Raw genomic sequence first — 23352 nt, forward strand, 5'->3', positions numbered from 1 at the left:
TGCCACAGCCCATCCTCACCTAGCTATTACTTTAAATGCCCATTAACTACTTCAATTGGACAAGTGATCAGGATGGTACAAACACCACTATTTCTGCTCAAGAGAAACATTGTCTGGATAAATACTACACAAAAGCACCACTATGTTATTTATCTAATAAATACATTAAAACTTTTATGTCTTAACTGAATTGGCCAACACTGAACTCTGTACCAATACAGTGTAGAATCTGAGATATTCATGAGCTCCTGCACAAGCAGAACATTCGCCACCAAATTCAAATGTTTTCTTTCCTTAAACCTCTGATGTAATTAATAATCTGTTAATTCACAAATATGAAACACAGCTAGTTGTAACACCGCAGTACCTTTACCACGACCTCACTCTCCCTATGGCACGGGTAAAAGCAAAAGACCTATTTGTTTTCAGCACTAAATCTTAATGATTTTTTTAATGGCTGCCAGTGAGGTCTTAATTTTAAAAAGCCACATACTAAGAATTTTACAGAACTGATATATAAATATGACTTTCTTGTCACAATCTAGACTTTAAACAGTGAAGTCTTCAATAAATCAAGATAAGAAAGTAACACAAAGAGTAAGTAGTGCAACAGTAGGAATGCTAAGTTTTTAACCAGGTAAAGAAAATCCCTTGACTAGCAGGCTGTAATTATATTACCAGAAGCTCTGGCCACAGCCACAGATTAGCATGTGTAAAATCCTTGCTTATGTACAAAAGGAATCTAGGAATACAAGAAGCTAACCCAAGACACTAACTTAACTATTGAAAAAATAACATTTTGATTGAGGTTTATCATCCCTCAGCATTGTTTTCCTGGTGAAACTTCAGTTTAAGTCTCCTGTCTCCAGGAAGAGGACCCACATATACAGGAAAACCCTAAAGTGCTTTTAATAGTTAGATGAAGCTTTTACTAGCACGTTTGTAAACATTCAGCTAGGCCCAAACTGTACCAGCAAGACCAAATTATGTCATACTGCAATTACTTCTTGAAAAGAGGAAATACACGATGGAGGTAATACTAACTGAATAGGCTCCTTGTTAGTATTCAAGTCCTCAGGTAGAAGCTTGGTGGCATTCCTAGCTACCTGCTAGAAGCATTACGAAAAACAACTTTAGACACTTTTTCACTAAGCAACAAACCCACCCAACAGCAATGGGCTGTGGGTTGTCACCTAGGAAACTAACAGTGATGATACTAGTTCAGCCATGCAAGACTATCATAACTGGAAGTTTTCATGTACAGAGTACATTTTACATACTATTTGTTGGAAGGAAGAGAGAAAGGAAAGAGACACAAGATCAGAGGGTGTATATTCACCAAGTGCTACCTTCATCCTTGTTAATAATAAAGCAACTAAGAAATACTTAGTTGAAGTAGAGATTGAAGCCTCTGACAGAACAGAATTGGAGAGGGCAGAGACACAGTTTTTGTGAAACTGCATCTTGTAATAGGAAAAGAAAATAATTCTTGTGACATATTACAAAGTACCAAAGGGAAGTGGGCCAGTAACAGTCCACAGGACACCCTGTGTACTGAAGTACAGGCATCTCTGGAAATGCCTGCTCATCCATCCCAGTTCAAAGCTTCCAACTTGTCTTCAGCCTCTGCTAGTCAGTCCACATGCAGCAGTACAGGACTACATACTGGCTCAAATTCAGAGACAGTAGGGGCACACAGATACGATTTCTACAGCCATACTGAGGGATCATTGCTCAATACAGAGGAGCAATAACAGTAATAAATCAAATATAAACACACAATCAGTTTATCTCTGAAGATAACGAAATAGAAACAAATACTGCCTCATATGATCCAATCCAGCTACCATGACCTCTGATAATGTCCCCATACAAAGCAAGTTTGAAACCCTTTCCTGCAGAAAGGTTTTACACTTTATCACAGTTTACTTCTAAGAGATCTATTGGCTCTAATGACATCTGGAGACAAAAGGAATGTTACAAGTTAAGCTCATTACACCCTGAAGCCCAACAACAGCTACAGTTCAAAAAGTTACTTTTGCAGCAACAAGATGTCATTAATATGTCCATGAACTTTAACCCCAAACATTTGAGGGTTTTAAGTCTTTTATGCTCATTCAGAGGCAAACACCCATCAGAACAAGACTGTGATTAATGGTATCATTAATTTCCTAGCATTGTCTAGGAGTTCTCACCTGCTATCTACAAGCTCCATCCACATTTAGCATGACTGATGGGAAAGAAAAACCATAAGAGCACCTAGAACTAAGAATGTATTGTTTAGTCTCCATCTAACTGATGGGCTCCTCGCACCTGGGCCTCAACTGAAAAGAAGCATTCAAAGTCTTACTCCTCTAGAACGTATGCTGAAAGGCATATGTTACAGAACACTCTTAAACCACTATTTTCCAAAAAAACATCCAGAGCATGTTAGTAAGTAACTTTCACACCTGCTTTCAGGCTCTTGACCTCTTTCAAAGATTTTCTTAGCTTCTAGTAAAGCACAAAGGTTAGAGCAAATCCTACTAGCATTTGAAAACAGTAAAATGTTACTGGTGTACCAACAGGTAACAGATGAGGTGTTTGGCGTGAACTCCCTCAAACAGGTGCCACAAAAACTGGGAAAGCATACTGGAATAATACGCTTGCCTGTTTTATGTGCTTCCCCAAGTAACCGTTTCTTGCACTGCTGAGACAGCACAATGGTAGATGAAATTTTTGCCTCATATATATTAGCAGCCATGGAAGGCAAACAGAGCCAGCAAACGTGAGACAAGTGTCTGAAGTAACAAAACTCTTCAAACATACTAAGAAAGTGTGCAGAAAAGTAAAGATGTGGAAGAGAAGAAAAAAGGGAGGGGGGAAGGAATGATTCATAGGTGGCTAAAAAGCTTCCCTTCCTAGAACTGACATAGTCAAACTAACAAAACAAAAACCACACTTCTCTGCAACTCAAGCTTCCAGACACCAGAAGCTATACAAGGACAACAGCTTTCTCTCCTGAAGTCCTCATGAAGACAGTGATCTAAACAGACATTGTCAAACAGAATCAGACTTGAGATCCATCTACTCCAGCATGTGTCCAGCATCAGATAGTTTAGATTATTAATACTAAGTGGCACTAACTACCAGGTAGCTTATCAACCTAGTTATGATCCTCTCACACTTACCTAAGCAGTTTGTGACCATTTGTTGTTGCAACTTCAGCAAGACTTGTTAGGATTTTAAGATACTGGCTTTCGCTCTGCTGAGACAAGTGTTCCAGAACTTGCCGCAACTAATACATTAAAAGAAAAGAAATTGCATAGTGTCATGGAGCATCAGATCAATATTTAATTTATAACATTATCACCCAAGCATTAATATCTAGCAACTTCAATGTACATCTATACTGTCCAATGTCTAATCTAACCTCAGTTAACGTCTCATTATAATTTAAAGATTGCTGAAAAGGTACACATTCTAGTGTCAGTGTAGGTACTACAGGGTATATAATATAGAATGCTATGAACGCTGAATGCTTAAGCATGTACTATTAATTCATAAGAACAACTTATTTTCATTTGAAAAATTAGTGGGATACACTTTCAACTTCTGAAAGGTAAGAGCATATTTTGAGTTTCATAATTCATAATTTACCTGTCTCCCCAGTTCACTCCTCAGTTTATGACACAGTGTAAATGAAGGTAGTGAGAGCAAACTGTAGGATTCAAGGTTCATTTTTGCTCAAGATACTGAATGTCCTTCCTTGGACAAGAGGTCATACATACCATGCTAATCAATAATTGTTATGATTGCACTTTTCTCAAAATTCTCCTTTTTCTTGCCAGTACCATCACTTGGCTCACAAAGACTAGATGTTGCAAATGCCCTGTCTCAAAGTCCTTTGTTCAACACTTTTCTCTAGCCTAGACATTTTTTTTTGCAGATAAACTAACTCCTCAGTGGCATTGCTCCTCATGCATTCCTATTGTATCCTCATGTACTCCCTTCTTGCATTTTCAGAAAGTTCAGTAATTCTTCTCACCTTCTCCTGCAGAAAGGTGGAGTGAAAAGGAATCTCACAAAAGTCATCCAGTCCAACACTCTGCCCCAAGGCACTTGTATCTACAAACCAAACTGGCTTACCCAATTTGCCCGCCTGGGTTTCAGAAGTCTTCTACCCTGGAAGTCCAGCTGCTTCACCAACTGATCTCTTCTAATACTTCACTGTCCTTGACCATGTGAAAGTTTTTCTCAAGGTTCAGATGAACCTCTAGCTACAAATGGCTACGGGAATATCCTTCTCCCTGCAGTCTGTTGATAATTTTTCCAGTTTGTCAAGAACATTTAAAATATGAGTCGTGACTTCTAACATACATCCAGCCTCTTCATGTCATCACTTTCAGATAGTATGAACTGGTCATTATACAAAACTTTGGTCAGAACAGCTCAGACTTGACCATAGAAAACCACACTTAAAATATGCTTCCATTTTGGCAATGATGCATAAATATACTGTGTGCTATCTAATATATTTCACATACCCTCTCATTTAGATCTTGGTTTTGCACACACGTCCACCGTTACTCAGATATATGAAACATTCATTTTTCTTGCTTACTGTCTTCACTTCTACAATATATGATAACATGCTTTGCCATTTACCTTTCTGTAGGATGTCTTTTTTGTTCCATGGTTTTAGTTTTCACCTTCTCTTTTATTTTAAATTGTCTAAATCATCTCCCCACGCTTCCAACTCACACTTTGAGAATTCTCATCTCTGTTGTTTTATTTTGTAAACTCAACCCTGCCTCAGAAATTTAAACACTGTTTCTATATAGACTTACAAATCCTCAGTCTTGTAACGGAAAGTAATGGGATTACAAGCAATAAAAACTTCAAAGATATAGCACACCAAGTTCAGTGAAGTGACAGCCAGTACTTTACTAAACCTTTTTTTTTAATTTACAGTCTGTAAGATTATTTGAAGTTATTTTCAAGCAAACAATATATTAAAAATCCACAGCTAGCTAGATTTGGAAGGGGAAAAAAGAACCCTTTCCTTCCCCCTACACAATCAAGAAAAAATTCTTTTCCTTGCTTTTTCTTTGCTTTACATTGCACTATCCCACAATAATAAAAGTAATAAAGTATAGAAGAACCACTGAAAAGGAACAGAATAGTTTCATCTACAGCAATAATAACCAAATGAAATTGCAGCTGCAATCTTTTATACTCTGATTGTAGAAGGCAACTTCATACAGATAAGCGCTCATACTCCAGATGTTCAAGCTCATTCTAGATGATTCAAGCCTCAAGACACATCCTAGAATGGATATCTGCAGATAACCACTAAATGAAGGAAAATAGGCCCCATTACACAAAGTAATTGTATATATAGAATGCTCTACCAACCCCTTTGTATTGAAGCTTGTAGCAAGTCTGTTCTTTCAGCTCTTACACTGTCTAGATCACTTTGCCAAATACGCAGTTAGAACACTAAAATAAAATGGATCCCACATTTAATACCAAATTCTTATGTTTAAAACCATGTGAAGACTGTACATTTTCCACGGGGAAAAGAGAAGTACATAGTGGTCAACTACTGTGGCACTGACAGTCAACTGCTTGTAGTGTCTTCTTATCAGGACACTCATATTAAGCAATCATATCTCCATGATACAGACAGATGGTTAACTATAAAACACATAATACTGTATTACCATGTTTTCCCGTAGATCTTCATTCTGTGTCATTTGAATTATTGTCTGGAAAAGTCGAGGATGGTATTGTATTAAGACTTCACAAGTCTCTCCATAACCACCCTAAAAAACGAAAGTTCAAAAACCATTTTATTTAAAAGAAACATTAGAATTGAGGTTTAAACTACTACAGGCATTAAAACCTACTGAGGATTACAATAATTTTTTTTTAAATGCTGAATGGAGAAATCCACTCCTAAAATAAACTGAAATTCAATAATGCATCAAAGGTAGATATCACAAAACTTTTGGAAGAAGATGGAATCAAATTCTTTCAGTACATCGGCTCATATATCCGCTCCCTTTCTTCTGTTTTTCAAAACACTTTCCTAGTTAGAAAAACAAAGTTATATTTGAACAACACTTCAACTAACAATTTACTAAAGATTAAACACAGTGCATTATTTAGCTTCTCTTCCCATTGCTGATGTTTGACATGCATCTACCTAATTACACCCAGAATCTAATCCTTCAAAACAAGCATTTCCCTAAAAGTTCATAAGGCACAAATCTGACTTGTTAAAAGAAATAGATAAACCCATGAAAGGGTTATTTAACTTTAAAGTCAATACACAAGTACCATTCCACTTGTGCCTTTGGTCAACAGCTCAAACTAACTTCATAACCTTTTAAGATAAATGTTTTCTGAAAGAACAGAACTTGAATTTGCAGTTTATTTGTATCAATAAGAATAATAAGAATTGTATCAATTCTTATTTAACACAGTTGCATTTTTAAGCAGGCACCTAACACCTAAGTACACATCAAATTCTACACTGGAAAGATGACCATGTAACATATTAAGGAGGCTCCTTCTCTTTGCATGACAGTTTATAACTTGCTTCAGTGATAACAGGTTCATTAAACAGACTCGTTTAGTTGTTCCTGGTGCCAAGAAATTTAGTATTAAAATTAAAACCACCTAGAATCAGCAAGAGTTAATGAAAGTCAGCTCGCCAAAATCAAGGTAATACCATGTTGGCAAGAAGTATATGAATTACAGTCTTCTAAAAACATGTATCTGCTCTAAAAAGCAAACCTGTAGGCAAAGAATAAAGAAAACCCTTGATGTAAAAGGAAAGAAAATATTGTTTTCTCCTTTTGTACTTAGTATCATGAACTTGTAAACTAGATGATCTCGAACACAGCAAGATCATGTCGCAAACAGCAAACACTAGGTGTCACTACTCGCACCTAAAAAAGTTCACAGAATTTTGATGTATAAAGTGGTGCCCTAGGGATTGTAAAACTGAGGACTGAAGCAGACATTTGAAACACTAATCATAAAAACTAAGAACAGTACCATTAAGTACACACTGGCATACTTACAAGTCTGTGGCGGCAGAAAGCCTCAAAATTGACTAGACTTCAAGCAGTTTTATGGTAATGATAAGTCATTTTGCCATAATAAAGAAAAAAATTAACTCTGAGCTTCACAGTTGAGTCAGTAGTGAGACAGTATAGTGATCTGACACTTCCAAGCAACCGGAGCTGAGGACTTAAGATTTCTTATATACAAAATGAAATGCTGTAAATAACCTAACTTGATCAAGACCTTCCACAGATAGCCTATGAAATAAATTTTTCAAAATTAAACATTCAAAAAATATCCCATGGGTATTGGAGACAGCATTCTCTACCATATACACACATACTTCAACTACAGGTCTTAGGCACATGAGAAATATTCAAAAATTAAATAACTTGAGATTAAAATAATCTGCTAGTACAGCAAAAGATTTGAACATTTCAACTTTATCCTGCCAAACTAATGACATACACCAAGACAGTGTGATGTCCACTAGGGGCAGTCATTTTTTTTTAGCTTCCAGTTTTCTAATCTGCTGATTACTAGCAAAAGCTTAAAAGCTTCCATTCATTATGTGTTATTTACACACTGACCTTAACCTGATCCTACAGAAAAATGTGTAAGTGTTCACAAATAAAGAAAAGACACCCTAGCAAGCAGAACAAAGAGTATCTGGTATCAAACAAGAAAGACTCAGTTTTGCACAGTAGTTGAAAATGCTTAAGACTTTTGTTCCTCATCCAGATATAGTATTTGGAGTACCTTTGAAAAAGTGAGAGTCAGCACCGTGTAAGTTTTGCTTGTTTTTATTAGTAATATCTCTTCAAGAGAAAAGAAAATCTATTACTTGATTTGAAAAAAAGTCACTCCTCTGCATGCCCTTACCTCTTACCTGTTAACAGTTAAGCACCTAAACAGAGTCTATTACCAATATACCAAGGTTTCCCAAAATTTCTAGCCAAATGGAGTCCTGCAAACTCTTTGTTTCTCATGAGCTCCAATCTTAAAGTCTTTAAAGACATTAAAGACCTTTGCAAACAGTACAAATTGGGAACCTGCCTGTAGGATCAATTTAATTGCAAAAAATTATTTTTGCATTTCTGTTTCACTAAAACACTACCATCTAATATAGGCTTTAAAAAGATGACACTGATCAGGTCACACTGTAGTAAGTGATAGAAGTTCATAGAAAAAAAGAGTGTTGCTAACTCAATACCTGTACACACAGATCCAGTGGAGTAATACCGTTTTTGTCTGGTAAATATTTGGCTCCTCTCATCAAAAGAATTTGTGCAGTGTCTCTCTGACCATGGCTATTCAAGGGAAGAGAAGAGAGTTAATACAGCACTTATACTTAGCTATGAGTGATAAATCTGACTTTATTGCATCTAACAAACAAAAGCAATATAAGCTAGGAGAAAACAGTAGCTGTGGTATGAAAGCAAGCAGAAACACAAATAGTTATGGTATGAAACTAAGCAGAAACACAGAATGGAAGATAATGCCACGTATGTTCTTCTACCACCTTTCAAGACCACTGCAGAAGCACAGTGCAAAATTAGGTATGACCCATTTATCAAGCCAGAGTCACCCTCATCATTCAGAAACGATTAATCTTAGCATAGCATCGTATATACGTATGAGCTGCATTTCCTGCAAAAAATAGAGCTCTTCCTCAATTCACAACCTAATTTACTTGAAAGTTTTCTTCACTGAGTTCTTTGCTCACTCCTGCCAGATTTGGGATAAAGAAATAGTCTAATTGTGCTTTAACCATCAGTAAAACATTACTAAGATTTTTTTTTTTTTATTGATAAAACTTTTTGCACAAGAGTTCAATACATCACTCTTGGCTCTAATTTCTTTTAGCCAATACATGTGAATGTTTTGCCTAGCCTTTAAATGCTAAGAGCAATTAGTTTTACTTTTCCATTCAGAGTCTATTTCAGTCTCATTCATCTATTTATGGGTTGTATAGGACACATATGTTTCCTTGAGTTGAGAATTTCAAACAACTATTCCAACATGCCATCATTGCCTAGAAAAAAGTAAGACCGAAGATTATTTACATCCCTCAACATCTACAGCATACACTTTCCAAAACCCTTTCTTCTGAAGAAAATTAGAAATTGGGTACCAGTGATTAGATGTTGACTTCATTAAAAACACACTGAAAACTAGTGACTATTGCCTTCACCAATATTTAGTGCATACAGTGTCAAACATAATACAGAAGTATCTATAAAGGGTGAAATGAAAGACTGATACAAAAGACAAGGCAATTAAGGTTACCGATACAAGTTTTTCAGTGAAGTTTAAATCACAAGCTAGTTTGCAGTGCACCCTTTACACGAATGTATGAATATTTGCTGTCCTGGAACACACCAAGGCTGCCTGCACTAACAGTTCAGGAAGGGCACAGAAAAAGTGACAATTAACAGCTGAAGGGCAAGAGGTAGCTTCACTGGTCTCAATAGTTCCCAGCTGAGTTCTCCTCACTCATGTCCTTCCAGCCCAGGAAACTAGCAAGTTAACTAACATACCTGACTTTGCCCCAGTGCAAACAGAGTCAGCTACCAGTTCTCAAAAAGGAGCTAAAACTAATGGCCTACTTACAGCATCTCTTCATTGTAGTTCTCTAGACTAAATGCACAACCCAACACCTTGAAAAAATGGGGGTTTCAGAGTCAGACTTTGAGCACCAATACCCTTTCTCCAGCCATCACAAGCCGCTGCTACCCTGTCATCAAGGACCTATAATCTTTCTTCCTGAGTGGCAGCACCACCAGCTGGCACTTCCAACAAGGAGACATTGACTTCCACTACACACCCTGTTCATTCTACCCTGCCAGCCGCTCCAATTTTTCATTTCTAAAGGAACATCACCACAGCACTTGCAACACATTCCCTTCTCATGGGAAACCACCAAGACAAGTTGCTTGCTTCTTTTAAAGTGGATGCCAATACCAGTCCATAAATCAAGCATCAACGCACTCAATTAGCTAGCAGCTATTTATTCTCCACTTCCCTTCTTCTCATCTGCCAAGAAGTCAGCATATACTAGCTCCAGAGACCAGGGCTCCCACAACATAACTCTTGGCAGGCCACCAGGTCAGTCCATTTCTCCTTTTGTTTATATTAACATTTTATCATAGGTGAACTATTTAACCTGTAACCAAAACACAGGGATTATAAAATTGTAAGTGTTCTGCCAGATAGCAGAATGCTCCAATGAAAACAAGTGATTAGTTTTAAAATAAAACTTAAGAAAACAGGACTGATCAAAGCAACAATATAATTACAATTCAACATTGCAACTTCAAGACATGTATGCACATTTCATGTACACTGTAATACCATAATGTACATTAAAGGATAGTCAAACTTGCCTTTTCAGTTTACTCAAAATAATTTAAGTTGGGAGATCTCATTTTCAGAAAAAAGTTCAGCAGTCATTATTTGACTCATACTAGCACATTCACAGCTATGTTTAACATGTCTGCTAGAAAGAGGTATATAAGCCTGCAGTACTAAGATAAGTATTTAGATGAGTCACCAAACTACATTCAAACATGAGGCAAGATTAAATACCAGTCAGCTTTTATGCTTCCTAAATTCTGTGCTTTCTAATCATTTTTATTACAGAAGCATTAAAAAAAAATCAATTTCACTTTTAGCACAGTATTCAAAGTTACAAATATATACCTGCAAGCAAAATAGAGCGGAGTTGCCCCTGACACATTTGGCCTGTTTATATCTGCACCGCTGTCCAGCAAACACTGCACCGTCTAGAACAGAAGAATACCAGCATTAGAAAAAGAGCAACAGAATATTCTATTGGCTTGCAGCAATCTAGTGTCTAGTGACACTGAAGGATTTAATTTTCAGTAATGGTCTCAAAACCAAAATTCTTAAACACTATATGGAAAATCATGGCTGTCAGAGCTCATAAAGCTTCCTTTGAACTTCCCATTTTACTAACAATGCCTTTTATTGAAATTCAGCTAATTCCAAAGACCCCTGGAACTACAAGCCATTTAAAAAGGAAAACGACACTTTGGAGAAGTAAACCTTAAGCTACTGACAGCCATAAACAGCCTTATTACAAGCTGAAGTTTTAAACACACACTAGAGTAGAAGAAATAAGTAAGCAAATTCTAAAATATGAAAACATCAAGCAGATGGTCAAACAACTTCTGCTATATTCCAGTCACATAAAGGAGATAAGTCTAGAGATAACAGTTTCTCATAATTTGGTCTTCCAAAGTTGAGCTCTGACAATGACAACAGAAAGGATCCAGGTATAAAGACAGTAATATTTTTTTTTTAACAGTAAATAGTCTTGGAGACAATCTGTATAATTCAAGATCACTGCTCTACATGTCTGGGTGCTTTACTTGAGGTGTATTACAGCCATGTACCCTGAGAGCAAATAATCAGCCCTAATGCAAAGCCAGATCTAAAGAACTATTCACACAGATCAATAAAGGAAGAGTCTATGTGAACTTGCTTACTTCCAATGTGAAATACCCAAGTGACCCAACTCTGTGTTCAGTTTTTATCAACAGTAAATTAAGAACTTTTCAGATTTCAAAAGCACATAATCACTGGTACAATTATGATTCAAACACATTCTAAAAACATTTGAACATGTTCTTCCTTACTTTAACACTACATCAAAATCTGCCATCAACAAGGCAATAATCATACTACAAGACAGCTGAATAGTATACAGAAGTCACTTAAACTCCCACAAACACCAAGATCAATCATTTGCACAAGAATAAATTAGTTGTTCCCATGGAAGTGTCTGCAGTCAATACCAAGACAAACAATAGAGTTCTTCACACTTCTAACCATTATGTGCACGATTAGCCTGAAGTTTATAAAAAACCACACATGACAACACTGAGGCATTACCCAATTCTTCACAAATCCTATGTGTTAATAAAATTTAGAAACTTACTGTCTTGTGTCCATTTTGACAAGCTACATGAAGGGCTGTCTGTCCCATTGCATCTTCAACATCTACATTACTGACGTGCTGAACAAGATCATGAAGCAATTCTGTTCGTCCATTAACAGCCAACCAGTGAATCTAAGTACAAAATGATGATACGTTTCCTTTAGCAATAAGTATTTCATAAGTACGACTTTAAACCTGACTGTCCTATTGTCAACATTTTCACAAAGAGAAGCTTTGAACACCACTGCCATATGCTTAGGTACTTTGATCACATCTTTTGATTCTTAAGGGCACTGGACACGTGGCAGAAGCTTAAGAAATGAGAATTTTCAAATTCTTCCTTTATTTTAAGACCAACATGAGAATAGATAGCACTTACTGCAGTCAAGCCTTCATTATTACAAATGTTGACATCTGCACTGTATTCCAGCAGCTTGCTCATACATTTCTTCTGGCTATAAACAAGAGGAACACATTAAAACGCAGCCAGGGAAAATAATTTACAAAGACCAAGTATCTTCTCAGAGCTCCACTTACTCTAATTCATCATTGTACAAACCACAGCAGGTAGTTCTACTTTATAAGGAGTATGGCACGGTGCATGTGAAAAAGAGAAGTGATCATCAATAGCACCAGAGACGCACGCATACAGTGCAAGCATAGCATGTGACAGCACGGGACTAAAAACACAGTTGTGCAGCTGAACGGTTCTGTGCAAAGTGTAGAAGTACTTAACCAATACTAACAGCTTTAGCTCAGCATGAACTACACTCTCAAGACAAGAAGCTAGAGTTCAGCTAATGAAATCCATGAAGTTCATCATAGTCTGTACACTTCAGTGAACACATTTACAGTACACCACTAGATCATTATTTAATGAGACACTCACTGTAACACCATGTAAGTCTTTGACAAGGGGTGTTTTTCCTATTTCATGTTTTGTTTGGTCTTTTAATGCTGTAAGCACTTTACCCTTCAAAGTTTATTTCTACTTTTCTTTTTTATTTGGTATCTCTTCTACCTTATTCATGCCTCCTTTCCACATAACTGTCGCCTGTGTACATTTCTGCATTTCATCGTGTACCACTTGACTGCTTCCTTCTCCTACAGATACTCCTCCCACATACCTAGAAGCCAGTAAACACTACCTCCTCCTCATCTGAAGTACCAGCCATGATACAATTCAGTTACTGTAAGACATACATGCTCTAAAAAGACAACGTTACCATTATCAGCTGTGTGTTTCCACACACTACAATTCAAGAAAAAAGATCTTAAAAAGGTGCTTGCTTCACCATTCTGGGGTTCCCCAGTATTGAGCGGGCAAACTTTGTATTCCTTCCCTCATAATAAAAATCTCCTTGGAGACACTATCTGAGAAAAATCAAAAGTCTCTGAACCCTTTCAAACCCTCTAGTGTTCTCTTCAGAATCTGTTCTTACTCGGCTAACTGGAAGGCGAATGTGTCTCTTGTTCGATCACTGTTGTAAGAATCATTAAGCTGCTGCTTAACAGAAAACACTAAAATGACCAGCACTGAAATTGCTACTTCAGACATAATTGCCTATTTATATGAACTTATTTTGTGAATATTCAAAGTACGGATTTTAATCTCCACATTCTCTCTAAGCATGCCATCCCTATTTTCAGAAGTGGAAAAGTATTTTGTTTGAACTATGCAAAAATATTACAGAACATGTCAGCTCAAGTGCACTGTGCACAAAACCTTTATGAATTTTTAAAATTTTTCTTACCCATTCCTTGCTGCTAAATGGAGAGGCGTGCATCCTGAAATGTCCTGATAGTTTGGATTTGCCCCTTTTTTTAATAATAGAACAAGGCATTCAACTGATCCACAGCTAAGAACAAAATAAGGAAGGGAAAAACTGTAACAACAGTATTTACAAACCAAATCTATATCGACATAAAGACAACAGCAATAGTATGTACGTATTACATTCAGTAGGAAATCTTAACACAAAACCGTTTTTACACCCTCATAGTTCAAGATACACAAAGCTAAAGGAAAGACTTAAATGCAGTGAGAACCGACTGATCATAACTTGTACTAATAAATAGGCATTAGCCTTCTATGCTATTTTAGTGACTTTAAAACCCAACAGCTTATCTTTAAGACTGCCAATTGTTTAAAACGTTTTGCTTACTATTTCCTCTCACCTTCCTCATCTTTAATCTATTCACTGAATTTTCCATTAAATGACAATTCCAATATCTTTTTTTGTTACACTTCAGTGTCTGGAAGTTATATTTAAGGGTTTAAATATCAGAAAAATTCTAAAACTCATACAAACGTTTCTTTGCTATTTGTTTTGAATCTGTAACTTCCTTTTACTTTTCATAATATTGCAGCTCTCCAGGATAATCAATGACACCAAGAACAAAAACTTTGCATTGTATGTTTATCTTACTCCTGAACTCTTCAAGAGGAGGAGCTGACTGAGAGGATAAAGATATAGTGGTTTTGTATCCATCACGACAGTCTTCCCAATGACAGAACTGCTACATGAAGTCCAAATAAACTTAAGATCAGCTGTACAATAAGTTGCAAAACCAGCATGTTGACAACCTCTTAATGACACAATAGCCAAGATAACAGAGAATCCAGAAACTAAGTGTAACACAATTTCTTGGGTTTTATGATCAATAAATACACCTTTTCAAAGATACTTCTAAGATGTATGATAAAAGTTTGCTTGCATTTTTTTCTTTAAGTACTTTAAGTAAATTTTATATAAGCAGCGTATAATTCTGAGGTAAGTCTCAGAATTATCTCTGAGCCTGCTAGAAAACAGAACTGCTAGAAACAGTCTGCTGGAAAGCAGAACTTCTACCTTTATTGTGCCCAAATACCTGCTATTTATATGCAATACTACTGCTATTTATTATTTTTACTTTTTAACAGTTTAAATGTAAGAACTTTCAAGATATTTAAAATGAGACCCATATAGGGAACATTCATTCATTATTTTAAAGTTTAGTTTCCTGAAAGGCCATTTCAAAAACTATCTGGTTCATTTCTATTAAGGTTATGTTAATCCGTCTGTTTCTTGGCAATATAGATTTATCCCCATTGAAGAGCTACATAAAATATTAAATAATCAAGTGCAAATTTAAAATGTGTGACCTAAAGTCCTTTATCCAGGTTGCAAAAATTTATTGTAAGTGAGCAGCCAAATTATATCCCCTTCAGTTATGGTCACATGTAGTACTTTGGAGCAGCTGCTTCTCGAAGAACATCGAAGCACTTCCCACTGTTTTAGAATACTTCAAAAAACAAACAGCACCTGCAGACACGGTTTTTCTAAATCTAAAAAGGCAAGAGTAACACAGCTATACAGGATACAAGAAGTGGCTACATTTCTTCACAGACTGAGATTTCACAGAAAAGTAAAAACAGTATCTACAAAGCTTCCTTCACTAGAATTTGGAAAGCCAGTTGATACCATGCGTAAAACCTGTCCTCTCAATAAGGCAGGCACATTGCTAAAAGAACAAACAAAATACGAAAAAAGTGTAAAAACAAAATGTTAACTGATACTACAGAGTTTTCCAGCTTACATTGGTGCCTTAGATTTGTGGTAATACTTTCATTGTTAACTTCTGGACTGGACTCAAGTAAGTCTTACTTTGCTGCAATATGAAGCAAACTTCTCTTCACACGTCCAAATGCATAATTCACATCAAATTTTGAATTTGATAGCAGCTCTGAGACAGACCTTCAAACAAATATAATCTTAATTAAAAAATAGCTCACAATATCCAAGCAAAGTAACTTGCACACAAGTACTCTATTTCTTACTTGATCATTCTTTATTTTCCTTCCAACTAATTTCTGAACAAGAGATCCAACAGCTTTCAAGCACCTGCATATCAACAATACTTTTACTCTGTCACTTCCTACTTGTAAATAAAAAATGAACTGTGACACTGGACAACTGTTTCAAATGTATACTAGTAAGAATTATACCAGACAGCCAAATCACTTTACAAATATGGAAAACAAGCATATAATAGCTTTGGTTTGAAAAACAATAAATTCTCCTTTTTCCTTCTTATCTCAACACAAATGCCCTAATCAGATATCCAGCAGCTTTCCCAAACATAGGCAAAGTACAGAAGGAAGACTGGTATGTGAAATCATCATGATGAAGTAGAAGGACACATGATATGCCAATAAGATAAGAAATGTAAATAGGACCCTTCAAGCCCTACTGAATTAATAAAAATAAAATATTAGTTAAGGTAAAACATTTCAAAACAGGCGAAACTGCAAGTGAACTGGCAATTTCAACCTCCAGTAATGAGCTGATCACAGAATTTAAAACCCTTGCACACAACATCAACAAGATATTATGTAGCGGAACAAATGTCTATCGTAATCAGATAAACAGTTTACAGTTTCAGTAAGAGTTACTACCTGCTTGCCTACAAAACTCAGCAGAAGGTAGCACCACTTAGCTGGCACTACACAGCCCCCAGGTCCCAACCACTTTGAGGGCAACTGCGTAAGAGAAACAGCTGGTCATCTGAGGAACCACAGAAGTATCAATATCATTGTCCAACCCTTATTCCATGTCTTTCAGAAATGTCTGATGAGATTAAGAGCTTCTATGCCATCAATAAACACACAGAGCTACAACCCAGTTACAGAAAAATGCTTTTGTTTCCCAGGGCAAATTTCTCTACGTGCATCAACAGAACAAATCCCAGCTCTAGTCTATGGCATAAAATAAAACCAGTGTCTCAGGTAAGAATATGCTGGGATGCACACAGTCAGTGATTAACTTCAGCTACAGAAGCTACCTCAGCAATTCAGCAGTAGAACTCCTGGAATTGCTCTAGCAGCTACAACTGCAGCAAACATGCTGGGTTTTTTGGACCTTAGGAGGAAAAAAAAGAAATTAAAAAGACGAAAAAGGAAATTTAAAGAAGCTCTCACCTGTGCTGGTCAGCCATAACCATCGGCATTAGTGTATAGACCGCAGTTTCATTATCTGTGAAGAAATTAAATTACTCCATTAACATAAAGAAATCTTTTATGTAAAATAAATTCATCTAGAAACACTTATGTACCTTTTAAAGTGTCCATTGTTCAACAGATCATTCTTATTTACACAGTTTATATGTACCTAAAGCTTCATTATAAAGAAAAAGCCACCATACTCAGACAGCAGAGGTTATCAACAGGATTGCAACACATGAAATTTCAATGTGGCTTTTTTTCTTTTACCAAGTAATAATTACAGCATTTTCAATGGAGCATCAATTTCTTTAAATTGACAATTCTGTTAATTATTACAAAGTGTTAAGAAATGTGCATTAACAAAAAAGTAAACAGCTTTTTTTAAAAAAAGGAAATTTCCGGTGTTCCAACGTGACTTCCATAGCCCTGATACCTATGAGTTTGCAAAAGTGATTTATCTAAGTTACTCGTAATTATTTCTTTTTGTCTCTAAACTTGAATACCTGAATGCAATAATTTTCATTTTCGTTTCTAATTAGTTTTATATTCCACATCTAAAGGCAATGAAAAAAGGCCAGAACACCAAGACCCACATCAGTGGTGGGAACAGAGTGACATTTGGCTATACAGTCTCTGTCAGTACTACTGCTGCACACTGTATGGGTATGACGTGCGTGTTTGGTCACTTACAGACTTCCAGACTTTCTGTAGCAAAATATTTTTAAAGAATGAATATGACAAAACTTAAAAGGCTTTGATGTGTAATAATTATTAATAATAATGTATAGTAATTGTTATTAATTGATGTAGAACAATTATATTTTCTAGCTCGAAGCAAACTACCCATTGCTGGGAGTACAATCTCCACAGACTCTTCATGCAGATGCCAGTTTACGACAGCAGGGACTACACTTTCTGAGAACCCAGGTGTATGGTTCCAGGATATCGAAATATAGGACTGTTCTCATAAAACTTTTAGTTTTAACTTTTTCCTCATTATCTTAATTGGTCCAAATACCAAAGTTACAAAGCAATCAAAACAGGAATAATTAAAACAGGCCAAAAAAAGTATCACTTCTCATACCTTTTATATACCATGATCGTATATGTTCACTACTTTCACTAGATAGGTGAGCTAACACTTGCCAAATATTAAACAAAGAACTATCCAGAATTAAAGTAGAGCCAGAGAAGCCCTTACGATGCTGCAGCTATGCTACTCATTATTTCTCTTTTACAGTGCTGCTACCCACTATTTAAAGCAGTCTGTAGCTAACAAAAGAAAGAAGCTATGCTAATCTGTTATTACTTCTGAACACTGAAAAGAGATAAGTCATATTCAAATTCAAGTAACATTAATTCTGTTATTGAATTTTTTAAAGATTTTTTATAAATGTTGCTTACAATGAATGCATGGTTGAAGAGACACAAACGTCTCAAAACACCATATGATGTTTCAAAGCTGCAGAGAGTAATTCTGACTATCACCAAGTCCAGAATTTTGAACTGTCTATAGATTGTTCCTTACAGCAGAACTCTGAGCATCACGTAACTCCACCCCCAACATGCACCTCTAGAATTTGAGTGCTGGGGGGAGGAGGCAGGCTGGGAGGGAGGGGACACACAGAGGGAGAGTCCTGGAAATAAAATTAGATAGATGCTAAAAAAGAAATACATTGTGAAAATATTTGATCACTTTTTAAAATTGTATCCATGATTAGCCTCCAGTATATACAAGTGAAAAAAACATCTCTTGCTTGAGCTCTGTTCCACAGATCTCTTGGCAGGAAGGTAAAGCTCACCAACTGAAACAAAAAACAACTTGGAAGCGCCAACTAAAACTGAGCATGGCATCCTTACATATTCTTATAATCATGCCCTATTTAAAACAGACCCAAAAAAAGCTTTAAATATACCAGCACACTTAACTAAAATGCTCAATACTGACCCTAATTAAATTTAGCTATATTGCAAGTATAGCAATCTAGAAAAAGACACTAGTTAAATGTGTGTGTATAGCTCGGCCACAGAAGGTTTTTATGATATAGCTACAAAACTAAGCCCTTTGCTATTCCATTAACAGAATCTACACTGTGGAGCATATGCAGATTTTTCCAGAGCTTTTCTGTACAGAAAGAATCAAAAGGGTGTGGGACTAAGGAGCTTTTATACCTATTTTTGGTAGAAGTTATCCCTATTAATAAACAAACTCCTATTGACTTAAAGTAAAACTACATGACACCAGCGAGAGAAGAAGCATTATATACCTCATGCACTTGCAGAATTTATTTGGTATCTAACTCGCTTGTGTTTCAAGTCATGAATAACTAAAAAGAAAAGGCACCCAAAATGTAGAGTCAGAGACAACAAAGGGCCTAAAACCTACAACTCCAGGGTGCAAGGCCTAGTTTTCAGGGACTAGGCCTTAACAGCAGAATCCAGAAATTTGTCTCAAGCTCTTAAGTGCCCAGAAAACACCTGTTGAAGGATACTTCAGAAGAGTGATTAAAAAAAACAATACTATTTCCTATTGGCAAGGTCAGCTCAGGGTATTCACTGGTATTGGGCTCAGGCCCTAATGCTTGCTTAAAAAAACCACTTAAAATTCATCGTCTAGAATCCTGACCTGCCAAGATACACTTAATATTTTATTTCATGAGATATTGGCTTGAATTTGGCAGAGACCACAATCTTAAAGTGTCAGCACCATCTGTATAATAATCTAATGGCTACAGCACATACAAAGGAAGTTAAATACCTGGATTTAGTGCCTTCTATCAGCATAAGGAAGTTCAAACATACATCTCCATTTCCTAAGAGAGTACTATGAATCTTAGTTTAAGGATGTAGAGGTTAACTATATATCTTTCAAATTAAAGCTATTCCAATGTAGGGGGGCAGTGGGGGAAATCATAATTCAAGAGACCGGACACAGTACACATGAAGCCACCAAACCACATGCCATACTAGAATGGTGGCAGTATTTTCTAAGCTGATCCTGTCAGTGCATGTTTGGAGCAAAACACTACAACCCAAACCTGCTTCTCAAGAAGAGTTTGGGCAGGCCTGTATGAACCTAGGGAACACCAAGGTCAAGAAAGAAGATACATAATGAGCTAAGATGCACCCAGAGTTACATGGCCATTGAATGGAGGTTTTCTTGGAATGTAATTCGAGACTTCAGTGCCTGAAGTCCATTTATCTCCTTATTTCAGTCCAACTGTGATTTGTTTCAGGTAATTCTTAGAAGATACACAGGACATTCCTTCTGCACTACAGGGCAAGAGAAGTACTTGTTCCAGAGCTCAGAAGGCTTGCATTTGCACTACCACAGACATAATTACCTCTGAAGTGTAAGATAATAATGCCCAAGGATAGGAAGAAAACAGCTAAACTCAAATTCAGAATGAATTTGCCTACGCTAGTACTGGAGTAAATTTAAAGCAGCTCCAACTGGCGTAGGCTGTGCTAAGCATTATTCATATTGCCATCACCAATTAGTTAACCTGGCACTACTACACTATTTCTAAGTCTGAGTTTACATTAACAGTATTACATCAGTTTTCACTGCTGCCGCTGAAGAACTTCCAAGAAGCAGCAAAATCCATCTGAAAGTTGCTTGTCATTTTGTGAAATTTATGAGCAACTGTACTGGCAGACACCGAAACTGCTGAAGGGCAGCAATAAGGAAAGGGTGTAGCAGCTCACTGTAGGGGAAGTCCATACGCAGCAGCCAGGAAGTCCAAACAGGGAACACATAGAGAAAAGACGACGTTACTCCTTTCCCTCCAACACTGGAAAATAAACCTGGCAGACATGCAGCCAAAGACTCCACTGTAAAAATAAACCCTGAAGAAAACACAATCACAGCACATGACTCACAGGAATAGAAACTTTTGCATATCCAAAAGCTTCTGCAGGGTTAGTCTTCCCAAAGGCCAGACCTGGCTGGAACACTGAACTACTTACTGTAAGAGCCTAAAGATATATTTTCAACTCCATCCCGATATCGGGTGGCTAGCACCCATGAGAAGCAGTTTAGAGCCAAAAAAATTACGCTGTGACCGGTGACAGTGACTTACAACACCTTTTCAAACAAAATTCAGCACTACAGGGGAAAAAAAAAACCCACAACACACACGCAAGAAAAAATAAAAAACAAGCACACAAAATACCAAAGATATGCCATCACTAGTGCGTCACCGACGACGCACCTAAGGAAGGATTTAGAACCGGGTAAGAAGAGGGTGGACCACCCGGGCCCGGGCGCAGCGAGCAGGGGCCCCCCACGCCCCGTGACAGCCACCGCCGGGACACCGGGGGACGGAGCGGCGGGGGAGGCCGCTGCCGCGGCTGCCATCCCCGCTACCAACAAAACGCCCCTGGGAGGCGGGGGCAGGGACCCGACTTCCATCCCTCCGAGTCGCCTCGCCGGGCGGGGCTACGCCACGGCCCCCGCCTCGGCTCAGCTCTGCTCGCCCCCGGCTCGCCTCAGCTCGTCCGCGCCGGGGCGGTAAGGCTGCCGCGGCCCCGGGGGAGGCCGCCGCGGCCCTGGGGCAGACCACCGCCCTGCCGCCCCCCTCTCCTACCGTCCGGCAGCTCCACGGTGCGGGCGCGGCGTAGGGACCTCGTCAGCCGGTTGAGCTGCTCCATGGCTCTCTCCATCCTCGGGGCGCCCAGCCGGAGCCGCGGACACCCCCCGCCGCCACCTCACCTCACCCCTCAGCCCATGGCACCGGCGGCGGCGCGGAGCCTCCCCAGGCCACCTCCGGCCCCCAGGCCTCTGCACATGCTCAGCGGCCAGAGCGCTGCGCGCATGCGCGGGGCGGAGCCGAGCCGGGGGGCGGGAGGCGCGCGCCGCCTCTAGGCAGCGTCTGTGCGGGGTTGGCGGCGTTTGGTTCAGTTTGATTTGTTCTTAGGGGATAAAAGGAAAGGGATGGAGGTCATAAATTTTCAAAACCTGTGGAATAACGATATTTAAACATCTGCTTGTTACAGTTTTTGAGAAAAAGAAAAATTCCAACAACAAATACTGCCTTTTGAAACTGCCGGTGTAGAGTGTAGCATGCCGGTGTGGTCTCGGGGCCTTGGTTTCTCCAGGGTCACAGGAGGTAATGGTGCCTGGCAAAGGCACCTGAGCAGGGTGGGGGACCTCTGCTGCAATCCCCGCCCTGAAATTGCAGCCAGGCTCACCAGAGAAGTCCCAGGCCAGGGGGTAAGTGGGTTTTCACCAGTCAAACTCTTGGAGTATAAGACCTGAGGAGTTACTGAAAATGAAGAGGGAAGCACATAGCAAGGGATGAAAAGTGTGGTTCACTTTACTAGCGCTTCAAAGTAAGCACAGGGAAAAGGAAGATTTAGGACCTGTAACCTAAAAAGCAGAAGCAGCATTTAATAATAGCAATAATACATAGAGTAAGACATGAGAAACAAAGAACAAATGTTCATAAATTATTTGTCAAGTCTTTTTGTGTCTCAGTTGCTACACCCAACTACAACAAAACAGATAAAGCACTTGAATCCAAGGAGAAATTGTTATAGTCTGAGAACAGACTAAGGAAAGATCAGTTAGGTGCTCTCAAGTCAGCTGTGCCTCATGAACTCCCTCCTAAGACTTGTCAAGACCTAGCTGAAATGGATTCATGGAGGACATGTGGATGGATTCATGGAGGACGTGGAGGTTGTGTGGGGGAGGAAAATCTGGCATTTATTGGCAAGTCCTTGTAACTTAAATTCCAGAAAAAGTGCCAGAACTGTACATACCTAGAAGTCAACAAGGAAACAAATGCCAGAGTGAGCCTGTCAATTCATTTCTTTTTCTGGCAGGGTAATACATGTCATCAAGTGTGAAGAAGCATTTAGTGCCGGGTGTTTTGGCCTTAATGATGCTTCAGGTGTTAATGTAACCTTGGCTGGGGAAGTATGGGATTCATGAAAATGCTGTAAAGTAAGAAAGTAAAAATGGTGGGATAATCATACCTCAACAAGTTCTTATTAATGGCCTGCTTACAAATACAAGGAAGTGGGTGGGAATCCACAGGGATCTGTCATGATCTGATTCTGTGTAATGGTTTCAGTGTTTCATTCTGTACAATGTTTCAGTGAAATAGTAGCATAACATGTTCCAATGACTCTGACCTGGAAGGATGAATTGGAGAAAAAAGATCTGAGAATTGGAAAAGGTTCAGAAAGGACAACAAGGACAATCAAGAGATGTGGATTGGCTTCCATGTACATGGGAACTGAGTTGGAACTCTGCTATCTAGAAAAGAAACACTGGAGAGGACATAGTAGAAGTGGAAAAATTATGAGTAGCATGGAGAGAGGAGATGGGAATCTGTTGTTTACT

General features: G+C 38.1%; 1 protein-coding gene across 5 annotated transcripts in view; it reads right to left on the reverse strand.

The window, feature by feature from the left end:
- HACE1 (HECT domain and ankyrin repeat containing E3 ubiquitin protein ligase 1) overlaps positions 1-21819 on the reverse strand; it is a 52776-nt gene extending 30957 nt beyond the window's left edge. For 3 of the 5 annotated variants that reach the window (XM_075087357.1, XM_075087355.1, XM_075087353.1), the window contains exons 1-10: positions 21593-21819; positions 16980-17034; positions 15667-15756; positions 13774-13878; positions 12399-12474; positions 12020-12151; positions 10759-10841; positions 8270-8366; positions 5706-5807; positions 3171-3277 (exon numbers count right to left, since the gene is read on the reverse strand). In XM_075087357.1, the coding sequence (XP_074943458.1) occupies positions 3171-3277; positions 5706-5807; positions 8270-8366; positions 10759-10841; positions 12020-12151; positions 12399-12474; positions 13774-13878; positions 15667-15756; positions 16980-17034; positions 21593-21668 (923 nt within the window). In that variant the 5' untranslated portion in view covers positions 21669-21819. Of the gene's footprint in view, positions 1-3170; positions 3278-5705; positions 5808-8269; positions 8367-10758; positions 10842-12019; positions 12152-12398; positions 12475-13773; positions 13879-15598; positions 15757-16979; positions 17035-21592 lie in introns of all 5 variants that reach the window. The other 2 variants (XM_075087358.1, XM_075087356.1) reach the window with 2 other exon arrangements.
- Positions 21820-23352: the final 1533 nt, after the last annotated feature.

This window comes from Phalacrocorax aristotelis, chromosome 3 (assembly GCF_949628215.1).
Source record: "Phalacrocorax aristotelis chromosome 3, bGulAri2.1, whole genome shotgun sequence".
Lineage (NCBI taxonomy): Eukaryota > Metazoa > Chordata > Aves > Suliformes > Phalacrocoracidae > Phalacrocorax > Phalacrocorax aristotelis.